The sequence below is a fragment of the Budorcas taxicolor genome, chromosome 12 (assembly GCF_023091745.1).
Source record: "Budorcas taxicolor isolate Tak-1 chromosome 12, Takin1.1, whole genome shotgun sequence".
NCBI classification, from domain to species: domain Eukaryota; kingdom Metazoa; phylum Chordata; class Mammalia; order Artiodactyla; family Bovidae; genus Budorcas; species Budorcas taxicolor.
The window spans coordinates 70,002,018-70,017,837 of NC_068921.1; the positions used below are offsets into that span (position 1 = coordinate 70,002,018).

At 43.0% G+C, this 15,820-nt stretch overlaps 1 protein-coding gene across 1 annotated transcript in view; it reads left to right on the forward strand.

Annotated features, from left to right (window-relative positions):
* The window catches only part of LOC128057513 (ATP-binding cassette sub-family C member 4-like), a 154,879-nt gene that overhangs the window by 18,360 nt on the left and 120,699 nt on the right, over positions 1–15,820 (forward strand). The window contains exons 5-8 of the mRNA XM_052649943.1: positions 440–603; positions 1,785–1,910; positions 3,112–3,361; positions 5,717–5,818. Of these exons, the coding sequence (XP_052505903.1) occupies positions 440–603; positions 1,785–1,910; positions 3,112–3,361; positions 5,717–5,818 (642 nt within the window). The remainder of the gene's footprint in view (positions 1–439; positions 604–1,784; positions 1,911–3,111; positions 3,362–5,716; positions 5,819–15,820) is intronic.

A 15,820-nucleotide genomic window follows, 5' to 3' on the forward strand; every position in this document is an offset into this window, starting at 1 on the left:
TTAATTTGAAGGATGAATAAGCCTTAATTTCTGCCCTGGAAAGGCCACAGCCTGTCTGAAAGGTAAATGCACAAGCAGTTGTTGGAAACTGTGGTATGTACCATAATACAGGCTCTTCTGGGGAGATGGGGCTGAATTTTGGGACAGAGAGAGTTTGGGGAAGCCCTGAGCTCATCTATGTTGTGGACAAAATCAACATCTTCTGTCAGTGGTGCTGGTCGTGTTCTCCCTGGATGTCCCTGAGGCCGGCCCTGTGCTGCCCTGGAACAGCGTCATCTGGGGTGGACGCTTGGATTTCTGCTTCAGCAGGTGTTAAACTCACTGAGATAATTTCTGTTTAGATTCCTGTCTGTTCCTTCAGAGTAGATTGTTTCCACACTGTGTCCTGACTGGTTTTATTGTATGCAGTCCTAAGAAGGCTTTGTCTTTCTCTTTTAAGGTAACAGTGTTCTTGCACTATCTGTGGATGGGACCACTGCAGGCTGTCGCAGTGACTGCCCTGCTCTGGATGGAAATAGGAATGTCGTGTTTTGCTGGGATGGCGGTTCTCATTATTCTTCTGCTTTTGCAAAGCTGCTTTGGGGTGTTGTTTTCATCACTTCGGTAAGAGAAACACTGGTTTAAAAAATGGGTGATATGTGCTTAGTAACATGCAGCGTCTGCTTGGTGCTTGTGTTCAAACCAATGCCTTCTCTGGTCTCTTCTTTGAGTGTGTTGTAGACCCTTTAGGCTTTGCAGGTGGAGGCTTCAGCCTTAAGCTGAAGGCTGATCTTGAAGAGGGAAAGGAGATGGCACTCACTGGCTCTTCCCACTACCATAGCTGAATAAGTGGAGTGTCCTTAAGCAGAATGTACCTACATTGACGTTATGTAAACTTTATTAAATAGTAATAATCCTATAGGCTTAAATTTAGCTGCATGTATTTTTGTTATTCTCATGTTAGAGCAATTTTCAGGTACCTATTTCATGTCTTGTTTTTAAATCAGTGTTTCCATTAACTTATAAGTGCCTGAAGGACAAGGCCAACCTCAATTAACTGTGTCTTAGTAAAGCCCCATAGTCCCAGCAGAATATGTGATAGAACAGTGGCTGGTGATGAACGACCTAATGGTGATGAGATACACCTAAAGCGGGTCCCAGAGGGTTGGAGGTGTGTCGCTGTCAGGTGATGGAGGTGTTGTGCTCTTTGAAGTTTGTTTGTTTTTTTTTTCTCCCTTGAGATTTTTCTTGTTTTTTTTTTTTTTTTTTTTTTTTTTTTTTTATGACTTTACATGTGATATTTTTGTCTATTTGAAATTCCCTTTCCTGTCTGCTGTGGAGAGATGTTCCTTATCCTTCGAGGCCCTGTTCCAATGGTGCCAGGTCTCTGAAGCTCTTGCTCTCCTTTCCCAGTGGAATTAACAGCCCTATCTTTTCTGCTCCCAGGCATTTCACTCCTATTTTATCACAGCACAGACACTGTCTTCCCATTAGATTCAGTGTCTCTTTGCCTTCCCTGCCCAACTGCGACCTCCTTGGGCAGAGAGTTTATACCTGACTTACTTTGGGTCTTCCTTAGCCAGTACTGTGAGTTCTCCAAGTTACTCCTTGAATTGGGCTGAATGGTTGACTTCTAGAAGTCTTTTTCTCCATTTGCACTTTGAGAAGGACCTTCCTGTGATGTCAGCACAGGAGAGCTGTAGGGAATCATCGATCCCTGGTCCCTCCCTGTGCCCTCTGCTGCTGCTGCTGAGGAAAGTTGGGCTGTGGTCACTGAGGCTCATCTCTCAGGTCTGTCCCCTCAGGAGTAAGACTGCAGCTCTCACAGATGACAGGATCAGGACCATGAGTGAAGTCATAACTGGCATCAGAACAGTAAAAATGAATGCTTGGGAAAAGTCATTTATAGACCTTATTACCAGACTGAGAAGGTAAGTTTTTGTACATATCACACCATATTTTTGTATTTTCCCCTTTATTTTTACTGACTGAAATTAGAAGTCTTATCAAGTTTTCACATGAAGATGAACTTAAATACTGTGAACTCCACACCTCACATGTGGCAGGAGGGTTAAGTGGAAGAGGGGAGATATCATTTTAACCTGTTGTTCCACTTATGATCTTCTTAAAGGAAAAATTATGTATGCTTCTGAAGACAAACAGATAGCCAATAAACACAAGAAAAAATGTTCAACATCACTCTTTATTAGAGAAATGCAAATCAAGACTGCAGTGAAATATCACCTCACACTGGTAGGCATGGCCATCAGCAAAAAGTCTACAAACAGTACCCTCCTGCACTGTGGTAGGAGTGCAAATTGGCACAGCTATTATGGAAAACAGGCCGGAGATTCCTTAGAAAACTAGGAATAAATCCGCCATATGCCCCAGCCATCCCACTACTGGGCATATACCCTGAGAAAACCAGAATTCAAAAAGACACATGTATCTCAATGCTCATTGCAGCACTATTTACAATAGCCAGGACATGTGCTTCCATGGGGGCCTTGGTGCCTGCCTCTGTCTGATGTCTTGGTGTCTCACAGTTTTGGGGTGTCTTATTCTCTTCCCCAACAAGTTCATGAGCTCCTAGAGGGGACGGACTGTGTCTTTCTTTCATAAGTGGGGAGCCTGGCCCAGGACTTGTGGTTATGAATGCTTGTTGAAAGAATGTTCAAACCCAGTCCAATTTACCCACAGTGTTTAAAAGGGTGACATGAAGCCTGTCTTTAGTTGGGAGAGTGAAGTGGTGATGAAGTGTGTGTCCTGCTGTCGGGATGGAGCCCTGGGCGTGCACTGTGTAGTGTCTCCATGTGAGGACTTGAATTCATGCCTTGGATGTTGATGCTTCTTTTAAAACCTCTTTCATTGAAACATGTATAATATCATATAAGAAACGAATCACCAGTCTAGGTTCGATGCAGGGTGCAGGATGCTTGGGGCTGGTGCACTGGGATGACCCGGATGGATGGTGTGTGGGGGGAGGTGGGAGGGGGGGTTTGGGATTGGGAACACATCTACACCTGTGGCGGCTTCATGTTGATATGTGGCAAAACCAATACAATATTGTAACGTAAAAAATAATAATAATAAAAAAATAAAATAAAACCTCTTTCCTACTCTCCTTTTCAGGAAGGAAATTTCCAGGATTCTGAAAAGTTCCTACCTTAGGGGCATGAATTTGGCATCATTTTTTGCCATCAGCAAAATTATGATTTTTGTCACCTTCATCACCAATGAGCTCCTTGACAACCGGATCTCAGCCAGCCAAGTGTTTGTGGTGGTGACGCTGATCGAGGCTCTGCGGTTCTCGAGCACCCTCTACTTCCCCATGGCCGTCGAGAAGGTGTCAGAGGCCATCGTCAGCATCCGAAGAATCAAGGTTTGGGGACAAATAATTGTTTTCAGTTGTCGGTGGATTTTTTGTAAAATGCCCATTTGTTTGGTATCACTGTGTTCCAGTTGGGAGATATTTAGCTCTCTCAGTGCCAAAGCTGGCAGTCTTCCCAGAATGTTGTAGATACTCCCCTTTCTTCTTAGGTAGAGTGTGTTACAGATATCGTAAGACTGGTTCTCATGTAGGGGCAGTAGTATTTATAAGTAGCAGTGGCACAGGGCTCTAGTGTAGTGGTGCCTGCAGAGTGACTAAAATGTCTAAAAGCAGGAGAAGCATCAGAGTGCACCTCCTGTGCTGACTCCAGGGACCAGGCAGTGGCTGTGCAGTCCTGGGGCACAGGAGTCCTCTCTGGGCCAGGAGGGGAGGAGCTTGCTGAGAGCTCCCTGCTGCTTGGACAGGAAGAGTGGCCTCAGATTCACTTAATTCTCTGTGTTCAAAAATGAGTTCTTTCCTCCACAGATGTTTTGCTTGTTGATATCTGAGCCACCTTTTGTGTCTGCTTTTTCAGCTCTGTCCCCTCTTTATTTACTGCTTCATCCTCTCTCTCTAGCTGTCCTCTTCTTTTCACGTTTATAATTCCCACCATTATGTGAACCAAGAAGTTCCAGATATACAAGCTGGATTTAGAAAAGGCAAAGGAACCAGAGATCAAATTTCCAGCATCCATTGGATCATAGAAAAACAAGAGAATTCCAGAAGAACATCTGCTACTGCTTCACTGACTGCTCTAAAGCCTTTGACTGTGTGGATCACAACAAACTATGGAAAATCATGAAAGAGATGGGAATATCAAACCACCTTACCTGTGTCCTGTCAAACTTGTATGCAAGTCAAGAGGCAACAGTTAGAACTGGTCATGAAATAACGGACTGGTTCCAAATTGGGAAAGGAATACATGAAGGCTGTATATTGTAACCTTGCTTTTTTAACTTATATGTAGAGTACATCATGAGAAATGCTGGGCTGGATGAAGCTCAAGCTGGAATAAAGATTGCTGGGAGAGATATCAATAACCTCAGGTATGCAGATGACACCACCCTTATGGCAGAAAGTGAAGAGGAACTAAAGAGCCTCTTGATGAAAGTGAAAGAGGAGAGTGAAAAAGCTGACTTAAAACTCAGCATTCAGAAAACTACAGTCATGGCATCTCATCCCATTACTTCATGGCAATAGGTGGGGAACAATGGAAACACAAACAGACTTTATTTTCTTGGGCTCCAAAATCACTGCAGGTGCTGACTGCAGCCATGAATTTCAAAGACCCTTGCTTCTTTGAAGAAAAGCTATGACAGTCCTAGACAGTGTATTAAAAAGCAGAGACATTACTTTGCCAACAACGTTCCCTATAGTTAAAGCTATGGTTTTTCCACTAGTCGTGTATGGATGTGAGTGTTGGACCATAAAGAAGGCTGAGCACCGAAGAATTGATGCTTTGAACTGTGGTGTTGGAGAAGACTCTTGAGAGCCCCTTGGACTGCAAGGAGATCAAATCAGCCAATCCTAAAGGAAATCAACCCTGAGTATTCATTGGAAGGTCTGATGCTGAAGGTCCAGTACTTTGGCCATCTAATGCCAAGAGCCAACTCATTTGAAAAGACCCTGATGCTGGGAAAGATTGAGGGCAAGAGGAGAAGGGGATGAGAGAGGATGAGATGGTTGGATAGCATCACTGATTCAACGGACATGAGTTTGAGCAAACTTTTGGAGATAGTGATGGACAGGGGATCCTGGAGTGCTGCAGTCCATGGGATTGCAAAGAGTCAGACACGACTTAGTGACTGAGGAACAACAAATACACTATATTATATGATTATATTTATATATAGCATGAGCTGTATTAATAGTAATTATTATGTAATAATCATAATTATGTAATATATTATTCCATACATTATTTAATATGTTCTGAGTGAAAGTGAAAGTTGGTCAGTTGTGTCCAACTCTTCGCAACCCTATGGACTATACATTCTGTGGAATTCTCCAGGCCCGAATACTGGAATGGGTAGCCTTTCCCTTCTCCAGGGCATCTTCCCAACCCAGGGATCAAACCCAGGTCTCCTGCATTGCAGGTGGATTCTTTACCAGCTAAGCCACAAGGGAAGCCCAATAATACTGGAGTGGGTAAACTAACCCTTCTCCAGTGGATCTTCCCGACCCAGGAATCAAACTGGGGTCTCATGTATTGAATAATATGTTCTGATGTGAACTAATACTTTAAGTACAGTTAGCAAAACAGTATTTAGACTGTTCAAAGTTTGCAGAACCCAGGAAAGCAATTGTTTTTGTTTGCGCTTTATTCCTGCAGTTTAACAATCTGTTTTTTTCCCCTTGTTTCTGTAGAATTTTTTATTGCTTGATGAAATACCACAGGTCAACACTCAGCTGCCATTAGATGGTGAAGTGATGGTGGACATGCAAGATTTCACTGCTCTTTGGGATGAGGTAACAGATCTTCCATTCCAAGATCATGAGTGCTAACAGACAACTGTGACTAGGATTCACTGGAGAATTTTTAGATTTTACCCATGGTGTAAAATGTGACTTGCTCATTTACTAAAAGTATGTTACAAAATTTTTCAAAAGAGGGACTGATGTTTGTATCTAATGGAGATTAATTATAAAATCAGCCTAAGATGTTTGACATGTTGCTGTCTCTTTCATTTTCAAGAGAGATTTCAAAGTATTGGCACATTTTGAACTTAAAGTCCATACATTTGTAATGTTAGCATTTACAGAATTGGACAGACAAAATGCTGCAGTGATATGGGTTATCTGAAAAAATACACAACTAGTTTTTAAAGAGGCTTTGGGGAATCAGCATATATTTTTTGCCTTGATTTTCAGACCAGTTTATTATACACAGAGTGAGGCCATGATCTGGATCTTTGCTGTGGGGTAGAGTGGGGGCTCTCCTATCCTGAGCTTCTGGATGGTTCTGGATACTTTGGTGGCAGCCAGGGCAGGAGGTGGAGAAGGCAATGGCACCTCACTCCAGTACTCTTGCCTGGAAAATCCGATGGACGGAGGAGCCTGGTGGGCTGCAGTCCATGGGGTTGCTAAGAGTCGGACACGACTGAGGGACTTCACTTTCACTTTTCACTTTCATGCGTTGGAGAAGGAAATGGCAACCCACTCCAGTGCTCTTGCCTGGTGAATCCCAGGGGCGGGGGAGCCTGGTGGGCTGCCGTCTATGGGGTCGCACAGAGTCGGACACGACTGAAGCGACTTAGCAGGGTAGGAGGAGACAGCAGGTGATCATAATGAGCACCAGTGATTCCTAGTTAAAGGATTACGCTGTGTGGAAGCTGACAGGGAGAGCTGGTGATTTCCAACACTTGGTTTATTTGTTAGTTTCAGTCAAACAGAAAAAACAACAGGGTCTGGTCTCAAGAAGCTGTCAGTATCGCACACCCAGTGCAGCCCCTTTACCAACTGAAATGCCCCCCCGCCCCTTTCCCGGTTCTGTGGTCTTCTGTGCTCACCGTCCTGTATCAGTGAGGATTGGTTAAGAAAACAGAACCCCACCACGGGAGAGGGAGTTCCATGCAGGGAATTAGTTACGCAGATGAACGGTGGTGCGTGAGATGACCCAGGGGTTATCAAAGGCAGGAAGCTGCGCCCACCCCCAGGGCTGGGGGGACTCAGGGAGGCGGCACCTCCACCAGAGGGTCTACCCTCCAGAGCAGAGCCCAGGAGCCCGGCTGTCAGAGTGGGGACCACAGAGCTCGTGTCCTGACTGTAGACTCACCCTGTCTTTCGTGCCTGTGAGTCTGTGGTGCCCCCTGCATCCTGTTCACCTGCTTCTGACTCAGCAGCTGATGTCCCCACCAGCAACCAGTGGTTTGTTCCCAGATGCATGAAACCATGTCCCTGCACCTTCTGTCCATGGAAACTCACAGAAGGTGTCTGATCTAACCTGAGAGCTTCTGCTACCTTAATACGGTGGATTTACCTTCTGGTTGGTGTTTCTCGTTGTAATGCTTTTGAAGCATTTATGGAAAGCACCACTAAAATTCCATTGTAAAGACCATTTTATGTAAATGCTAACACATACTTTGTATGAATTTATTAGCAGATTTCTTTTGTTCCCAGCAAACATGTAAGGTAAGATAAGGTGAAGTCGCTCAGTCGTGTCCAACTCTTTGCGACCCCGTGGACTGTAACCTACTAGGCTTCTCCGTCCATGGGATTCTCCAGTCAAGAATACTGGAGTGGAATGCCATTTCCTTCTCCAGGGGATCTTCCTGACCCAGGGTTCGAACCCGGGTCTCCAGCATTGGAGGCAGACGCTTTAACCTCTGAGCCACCAGGAGATTTACTTTAAATCAGTTCAGTATATGTTCTGCAGTTATTAACTGAAATAAAAATATCAGTATGCAGCAGTCTGCCTGTGCAGCAATGCCTGTAAGGTAGAATAAGGCATTTTAGTTGTACTACAGTCCATGTGAATAAATCAGATGAAAAATCTGGAAAGGTTTCTATATAGCTTCTAGAGTTAAAAAAAAAAAAAACAAAAACACCTTATTACTAACTCAAGATACTAAACTGCTGAAGGAAGAGGGGAAAAGGCTATGAGTTCTGTTGTAAGGTTCTTGTAAAATCTAACTAATGGGATATTATGATTCTGTTAGAGCAGAATTCAAAATTACAGAGATGAGAGGCTTCATCAGCTACACTTTCATAAAAATAGATACAAGGTTAACATTGTTGGGTGGCAAAGTTTCCTTGGAGAAGGAAATGGCAACTCCCGCCAGTATTCTTGCCTGGAGAATCCCACAGGTAGAAGAGCCTGGCGGGCTATAGTCCATAGGGTTGCAGAGTGACTGAGCAAAGCAAAACAAAGGTATTCCTATCTAGGTAAATGATGATTATGCTATTGCAGCTACTTTTTACCACTTCCATGGAATGGAAATTCTAAGTATTTTCAACTGAATCTAGTCTCTAACAGCACTCACTAAAAACTAACGGCCATGGCACCATAATAACATTTTTTGTGAGGTACCTAGACTGTCCCTACTGAGGGAGACACAAAAATGTGAGGTAAGCATACCTTTTCCCAGAAACCTTTGAAGCCAGAGATATTAACAATTAAGGCACTTGAAAACATTAGGGATATGTATAAACTTGCGAGTAAAACAAACTGTAGCTGTACCAGCAAGCAATGAAGAAATAGTAAATCTTCATTTTATGAATCTTTAATTATCTAAATGTAAGGAATTTTGGCTTAAGAAATGGTCAAGAGCAACTTGTTGTTTCTTACTATATAATATTGAAAACCAAGTGCTAAATCCAGCCATTGTAGGGTAAGGGAACTAGAACAAAAAAGGCTTAATGACCTGGAGCCTTAAGGAGCAAAAACTCATTTTGAACTGACTTAAGCCCCTGAACTAATCCTGTGTGTCAAAGGCAGGGAAGAAGGATCCCTATAAACCTGAAAAAACTAGTGATTCACAAGGAAACTAAAGAGATGAACGTATGCATGTTTACCATACCACAGGGATTGAAACTAAGAAGAGAAAGATGGGTGAGAAGAAATAAAAAGGACAATCTATTTACCCAGGGCAATCATCATTAAAAATTGACAGTAATCCGATCAACTAAAATTTTTTTCTGAAATTACACTGTTCACATTTTCTGTGTCAAAACTTAAAATGATTGTCTCATTAACGAGTCAGTAAATGATTATAAAACAACTTCTTTCTTGCCTCATAAAAATTACATTTTAAGAACACTCGGTGGAAATCTTAAGGTACAACAGTTAGGATACTATTTTGAAGTACAAAGGAAAATATAATTAAATCAACCTTATACTTTTTAACAGCCATAAGAAAAATTTAGGGTGGTTCAATAGATGAAGGCTTTTGACTTCATATAAATTGTTTAAGTTACTCAGGCTTGAAATAAAGTAGCTAAGTTTTCAGTTATAACAGTGCAGTATCTTAGAGCAGATTTTTTACTTCCACATCAACAGTTACATCCTCAGACCAACTTTTCCCTTCTTTAATGTGAAATAGCAAATCACCAGCACTTTAGGTTAAGTCTAGACTTTAAGGCATTGTTCTTTAATTTCAAAATGATACAAAGTGCTTTATAAGTATGAACAATAATCTGTTGAACTTTACTATTTTTGTGTTCTTTCCATTCATTTCTTTAAATCTGGGATGTGGCATCATTTTTCCATGTAGAAAAGATAACTGTTATCAAGCACAAAATTTTACTCTAAGGATACTAAATTTTAAAATTTATTCCACTTTCTAAATGATAGCTAAAAATTCACCTGATTGAAGCTCATTTAGCACCTTCTTCTCAATTCTGGTCACTAAAGTACATCCTGAGTTTGAATAAAAATAAGCATCTTTCAGGCTTTAAAATGACTACTTTTTAAAAGAATTTTATTTAATTTTTTTTAACTTTATTTATTTATTTATTTTAATTATTTTATTTTTTTAATTTTAAAATCTTTAATTCTTACATGTGTTCCCATACATGAACCCCCTCCCACCTCCCTCCCCATAACATCTCTGTGGGTTGGAGGCTAATTACTTTACAATATTGGGCTTCCATGGTGGATCCATGGTAAAGAATCTACCTGCAGTGCAGGAGACCCAGGTTCGGGTCCTAGGTTGGGAAAATCCCCTGGAAAAGGGAATGGCAACCCACTCTAGTAATCTTGCCTAGGGACTGCTAAGTGACTTTCACTGCACCTGCAAAAGGGTCATGAGGTTGTCTGAGCAGGACAGTGTTTTCCACCACTTAGAGGGTTACATTTGGCATGTCAGGAAGAGAGAATCTAATCCCATAGCAGCAGCCATTTAAGGTAAAAGAAGAAGCCACAAATATTCATACAGACTACTTTAAATATTCCCCTTGAGCAAAATGATTTAACTGATTTTTCTTCAAGAGTGATGCTCCGATATGCATCCCTTGAAAAATTAAAGACCCCAGAATAGCATCTTCCATGGGGGCATATTGAAAGATGATATTTTGGTTTCAGTGAGTTACACTCCAGCCCTTGTTAATTTAGCAGGTCTGTTTTCAGAGGGTGGGGTTAGTGTTAGTCGCTCAGTTGGGTCCAACTCTCTGTGACCCCATGGACTATAGCCCACCAGACTCGTCTGTCCCTGGAATTCTCCAGGCAAGAATACTGGAATGGGTTGCCATTCCTTTCTCCAGAGAATCTTCCCTACCCGGGGATCAAACCTGGGTCTCGGCACATTGCAGGCAGATTCTTCACCATCTGAGTCATCAGGGAAGTCCACAGGGTGTGGTAGTTTTGTTTTTTAGATTTGCAGAATCTATGGAGAAAGAAAATTACAGCCTACACACCCAAGAAAGGACAATTCCTCCAAAGAACCTGGCTGCATCAGAGGCAGACTTTGGCGCAGATTGTGAACTTGGAGTTAGTGGTTTTAGTTACACCTGCTGTGGCAGCTGCGGTGGGAGCTGCAGAGGGGAAGGCAGAGTTGTGGTGTTAGCTCTCGAAATGGTTGGCAATGGTGTGACAGCAGGCACAGATACAGAAAGATTTCTGTGTTCACCACCTGGCAGTCACTAACTTTGAATTATGTAAATAGTAGCTTTTACCTTTCATTCAGTCCAAAAGCAGGTAGTATTAGCAGTCTTAGCATCAAAACAGGAAACACAGCTGACTCTGTGCAGATTTCTGGTGCTAGAGAGGTGCCCCTGAGGAGTGGCGGCACTGGGGCTCTCATGGTGCTCTTTAAAGCCAGGCTGTAGTCACGTCAGGGCCAGGGTGGTGCCCTGAGCCGGTCATCACACAGAGCGTGGCCAGGCAGCCCGCAGCCCAGAGCAGTGAGTGGGAGAGCCCGACAATGCGTCCTCTGTGCAGGTGTTCAAATGGACCCATCACTGCGTCTGTCCTTCTGTCCCCTGCATCCTCCCCCCGCCGCCCCGCCAGTGTGCACATGGGGCCACTGAATTGTTTTTGTACCAAACTATGCAGCAATGGCACCCCACTCCGGTACTCTTGCCTGGAAAATCAAATGGATGGAGGTGCCTGGAAGGCTGCTGTCCATGGGGTCGCTAAGAGTTGGACACGACTGAGCAACTTCACTTTCACTTTTCACTTTCATGCATTGGAGAAGGAAATGGCAACCCACTCTAGTATTCTTGCCTGGAGAATCCCAGGGACCGGGGAGCCTGGTGGGCTGCCGTCTATGGGGTCACACAGAGTTGGACACGACTGAAGTGACTTAGCAGCAGCAGCAGCATGCAGCATTTTAGAATGAACTATCTTGTTCTTTCAAGAGCTTAATAACATGGTTACAGACTTCTGTGTAAATTGCACTGTAGTCTAGAACACCCTGTTCTGTAGCCCTGGCCTTGCCTATGGAAGGACTGTGCCCTTTGCTGGGGTTATTAGTAATTAGGGCTGTCAGGTTAGGTCATGGGTGAGAGAGCCCTCGGAGGGGGAAGGGGAAGACATTGGGGTTTTGGAGAAGAGCTGAGTCTGAATGAAGCCCCTGCTGTGCTGGGAGGCAGGAGACAGACGTGAGCTCTGTAACCTGTTCCCCTAGACAGCCAGGTGGGCAGGTGGGGAAGGTCTCAGGGACCAAGGTCTCATTCATGAAATGATGGGACTTGGTCTCTATCTTTAAGGTTTAAAATAAATGGTTCTAGGGACTTCTCTGGTGATCCAGTGGTTAAGAATCCACCTTCCAATACTGGGGACTCTGGTTCCATCCCTGGTTGAGGAACTAAGATCTCACATGCTATGGAGCAACTAAGCCCCCATACCCCCAACAAAGACCCAGAGCAGCAGCCAAAATAATAAAAAAAGAATAAGCAAAACAAAAGGTCTTGTGGGAGCCTCCAGATCTCATGGGGCGGGGTTTTGAACCGTGTATGCACAGAGTAGTGGCTTAGATGATGATCTTTGTTGAGTCAGTGTTCCCTGAGCCTGGATAACCAGTGTGGGAGGGACCCAGCAACCATGAGCTGTCTAGTGCTGTCCCCTTCTGGTCACTCCGGAGCAGTGCGTGATCCTGAGGCCTGAACACGGAGGGAACTCTGTCCTTGACAGACTGAGGAGCTGTGATAGGAAGTTGATGTTTGTAGTGGTTCACTATTTTGCTGTCATAACTGAGTGAAAAGCAGTAAAATAGGAATCCCAAGTGTCAGGCAGGAAGAAAGGAGTTCAGTTCAGTAGCTCAGTCATGTCCAACTCTTTGCGACCCCAGGGACTGCAGCACGCCAGGCCTCCCTGTCCATCACCAACTCCTGGAGCTTACTTAAACTCATGTCCATTGATTTGGTGATGCCATCCAACCATCTCATGCTCTGTCATCCCCTTCTCCTCCTGCCTTCAATCTTTCCCAACATCAGGGTCTTTTCAAATGAGTCAATTTTTCGCATCAGGTGGCCAAAGTATTGGAGATTCAGCTTCAACATCCATCCTTCCAATGAATATTCAGGACTGATCTCCTTTGGGATGGGCTGGTTGGATCTCCTTGCAATCCAAGGGACTCTCAAGAGTCTTCTCCAACACCACAGTTCAAAAGCATCGATTTTTCGGCTCTCGCTTTCTTTATAGTCCAACTCTCACATCTGTACGTCACTACTGGAAAACCCATAGCCTTGACTAGATGGAACATTGTTGGTAAATTGATGTCTCTGCTCTGTAATATGCTGTCTAGGTTGATCATAGCTTTTCTTCCAAGGAGCAAGCATCTTTTAATTTCATGGCTGCAGTCACCATCTGCAATGATTTTGAAGCCCCCCAAAATAAATTCTCTCACTGTTTCCACTGTTTCCCCATCTATTTCCTATGAAGTGACGGGACCAGATGCCATGGTCTTAGTTTTCTGAATGTTGAGCTTTAAACCAACTTTTTCACTCTCCTCTTTCAATTCCGTAAAGAGGCTCTTTAGTTCTTCTTCAATTTCTGCCATAAGGGTGTTGTCATCTGCATATCTGAGGTTATTCATATTTCTCCTGGCAATCTTGATTCTAGAATGTGCTTCATCCAGCCCAGCATTTCTCATGATGTACTCTGCATATAAGTTAAATAAGCAGGGTGACAATATACAGCCTTGATGTACTCCTTTTCCTATTTGGAATCAGTCTGTTGTTCCATGTCCAGTTCTAACTGTTGCTTCCTGACCTTTATACAGATTTGTTAAGAGCCAGGTCAAATGGTCTGGTATTCCCATCGCTTAAAGAATTTTCCACAGTTTATTGTGATCTACACAGTCAAAGGCTTTGGCATAGTCAATAAAGCAGAAATAGATGTTTTTTTGGAACTGTTTGGCTTTTTTTGATTATCCCACAGATGTTGGCAATCTGATCTCTGGTTCCTCTGCCTTTTCTAAAACCAGCATGAACATCTGGAAGTTCACAGTTCACGTACTGTTGAAGCTGGCTTGGAGAATTTTGAGCATTACTTTACTAGCATGTGAGATGAGTGCAATAGTATAATAGTTTGGACATTCTTTGGCATTGGAATGAAAACTGACCTTTTCCAGTCTTGTGGCCACTGCTGAGTTTTCCAAATTTGCTGGCATATTGAGTGTAGCACTTTCACAGCATCATCTCTTAGGATTTGGAATACCTCAGCTGGAATTTCATCACCTCCACTCGCTTTGTTTATAGTGATGCTTCCTAAGGCCCACTTGACTTCACATTCCAAGTTGTCTGGCTCTAGATGAGTGATCACACCATCATGATTATCTAGGTCATGAAGATCTTTTTTTGTACAGTTCTTCTGTGTATTCTTGCCACCTCTTCTTAATGTCTTCTGCTTCCGTTAGGTCCGTACCATTTCTGTCCTTTATTGTGCCCATCTTTGCATGAAATAGTCCCTTGTTATCTCTAATTTTCTTGAAGAGATCTGTAGTCTTTCCCTCTATTTCTTTGAACTGATCACTGAAGAAGGCTTTCTTATCTCTCCTTGCTATTCTTTGGAACTCCACATTCAAATGGATGTATCTTTCCTTTTCTCCTTTGTTTTTCACTTCTCTTCTTTTCTCAGCTATTTGTAAGTCCTCCTCAGACAGCTATTTTGCTTTTTTGCATTTTCTTTACTTGGGGATGGTCTTGCTCCCTGTCTCCTGTACAATGTCATGAACCTCTGTCCATAGTTCATCCAGCACTCTGTCTATCAGATCTAATCCCTTGAATCTATTTCTCATGTCTACTGTATAATTGTAAGGGATTTGATTTAGGTCATACCTGAACGATTTACTGGTTATCTGTACCTTCTTCAATTTAAGTCTGAATTTGGCAATAAGGAGTTCATGATCTGAGCCACAGTCAACTCCCTTTTTTTTTTTTTTTCTTTTTTTGCTGACTGTATAGAGCTTCTTCATCTTTGGCTGCAAAGAATAGAATCAATCTGATTTCAGTATTGACCATCTGGTGATGTCCATGTGTAGAGTCTTCTCTTGTGTTGTTGGAAGAAGGTGTTTGCTATGAGCAGTGAGTTCTCTTGGCAAGATTCTATTGCCCTTTGCCCTGCTTCATTCTGTCCTCCAAGGCCAAATTTGCCTGTTAGTCTAGGTGTTTCTTGACTTCCTACTTTTGCATTCTAGTCCCCTATAATGAAAAGGACATCTTTTTTAGATATTAGTTCTGGTGGCTCAGATGGTAAAACATCTGCCTACAATGCAGAAGACCTGGGTTCAATCTCTGGGTCGGGAAGATCTCCTGGAGAAGGAAATGGCAACCCACTCTAGTATTCTTGCCTGGAAAATCTCATGGACGGAGGAGCCTGGTAGGCTACAGTCCAAGGGGTTGCAAAGAGTCGGACACAACTGAACGATTTCACTTCACTTTCTAGAAGGTCTTATATGTCTTCATAGAACCGTTCAAGTTCAGCTTCTTCAGCATTACTGGTTGGGACATAAACTTGGATTACCGTGATATTGAATGGTTTGTCTTGGAAAGGAACAGAGATCATTCTGTCATTTTTGAGATTCCAACCAAGTACTGCATTTTGGACTCTCTTATTGACCATGATGGCTACTCCATTTCTTCTAAGGGATTCTTGCCCACAGTAGTAGATATAATGGTCATCTGAGTTAAATTCACCCATTCCAGTCATTTTATTTTGCTGATTCCTAAATTGTTGATGTTCACTCTTGCCATCTCCTGTTTGACCACATCCAATTTGCCTTGATTCATGGACCTAACATTCCAGGTTCATCTGCAATATTATTGCTCTTTACAGCATCAGACTTTGCTTTTGTCACCAGTCACATCCACAACTGGGTGTTGTTTTTGCTTTGGTTCCGTCTGTTCATTCTTTCTGGAGTTAGTTCTCCACTGATCTTCAGTAGCATATTGGGTACCTACCGACCTGGGGAGTTCATCTTTCAGTGTCCTATCTTTTTGCCTTTTCATACTGTTCATGGGGTTCTCAAGGCAAGAATACTGAAGTGGTTTGCCATTCCCTTCTCCAGTGGACTACGTTTGTCAGAACTCTCC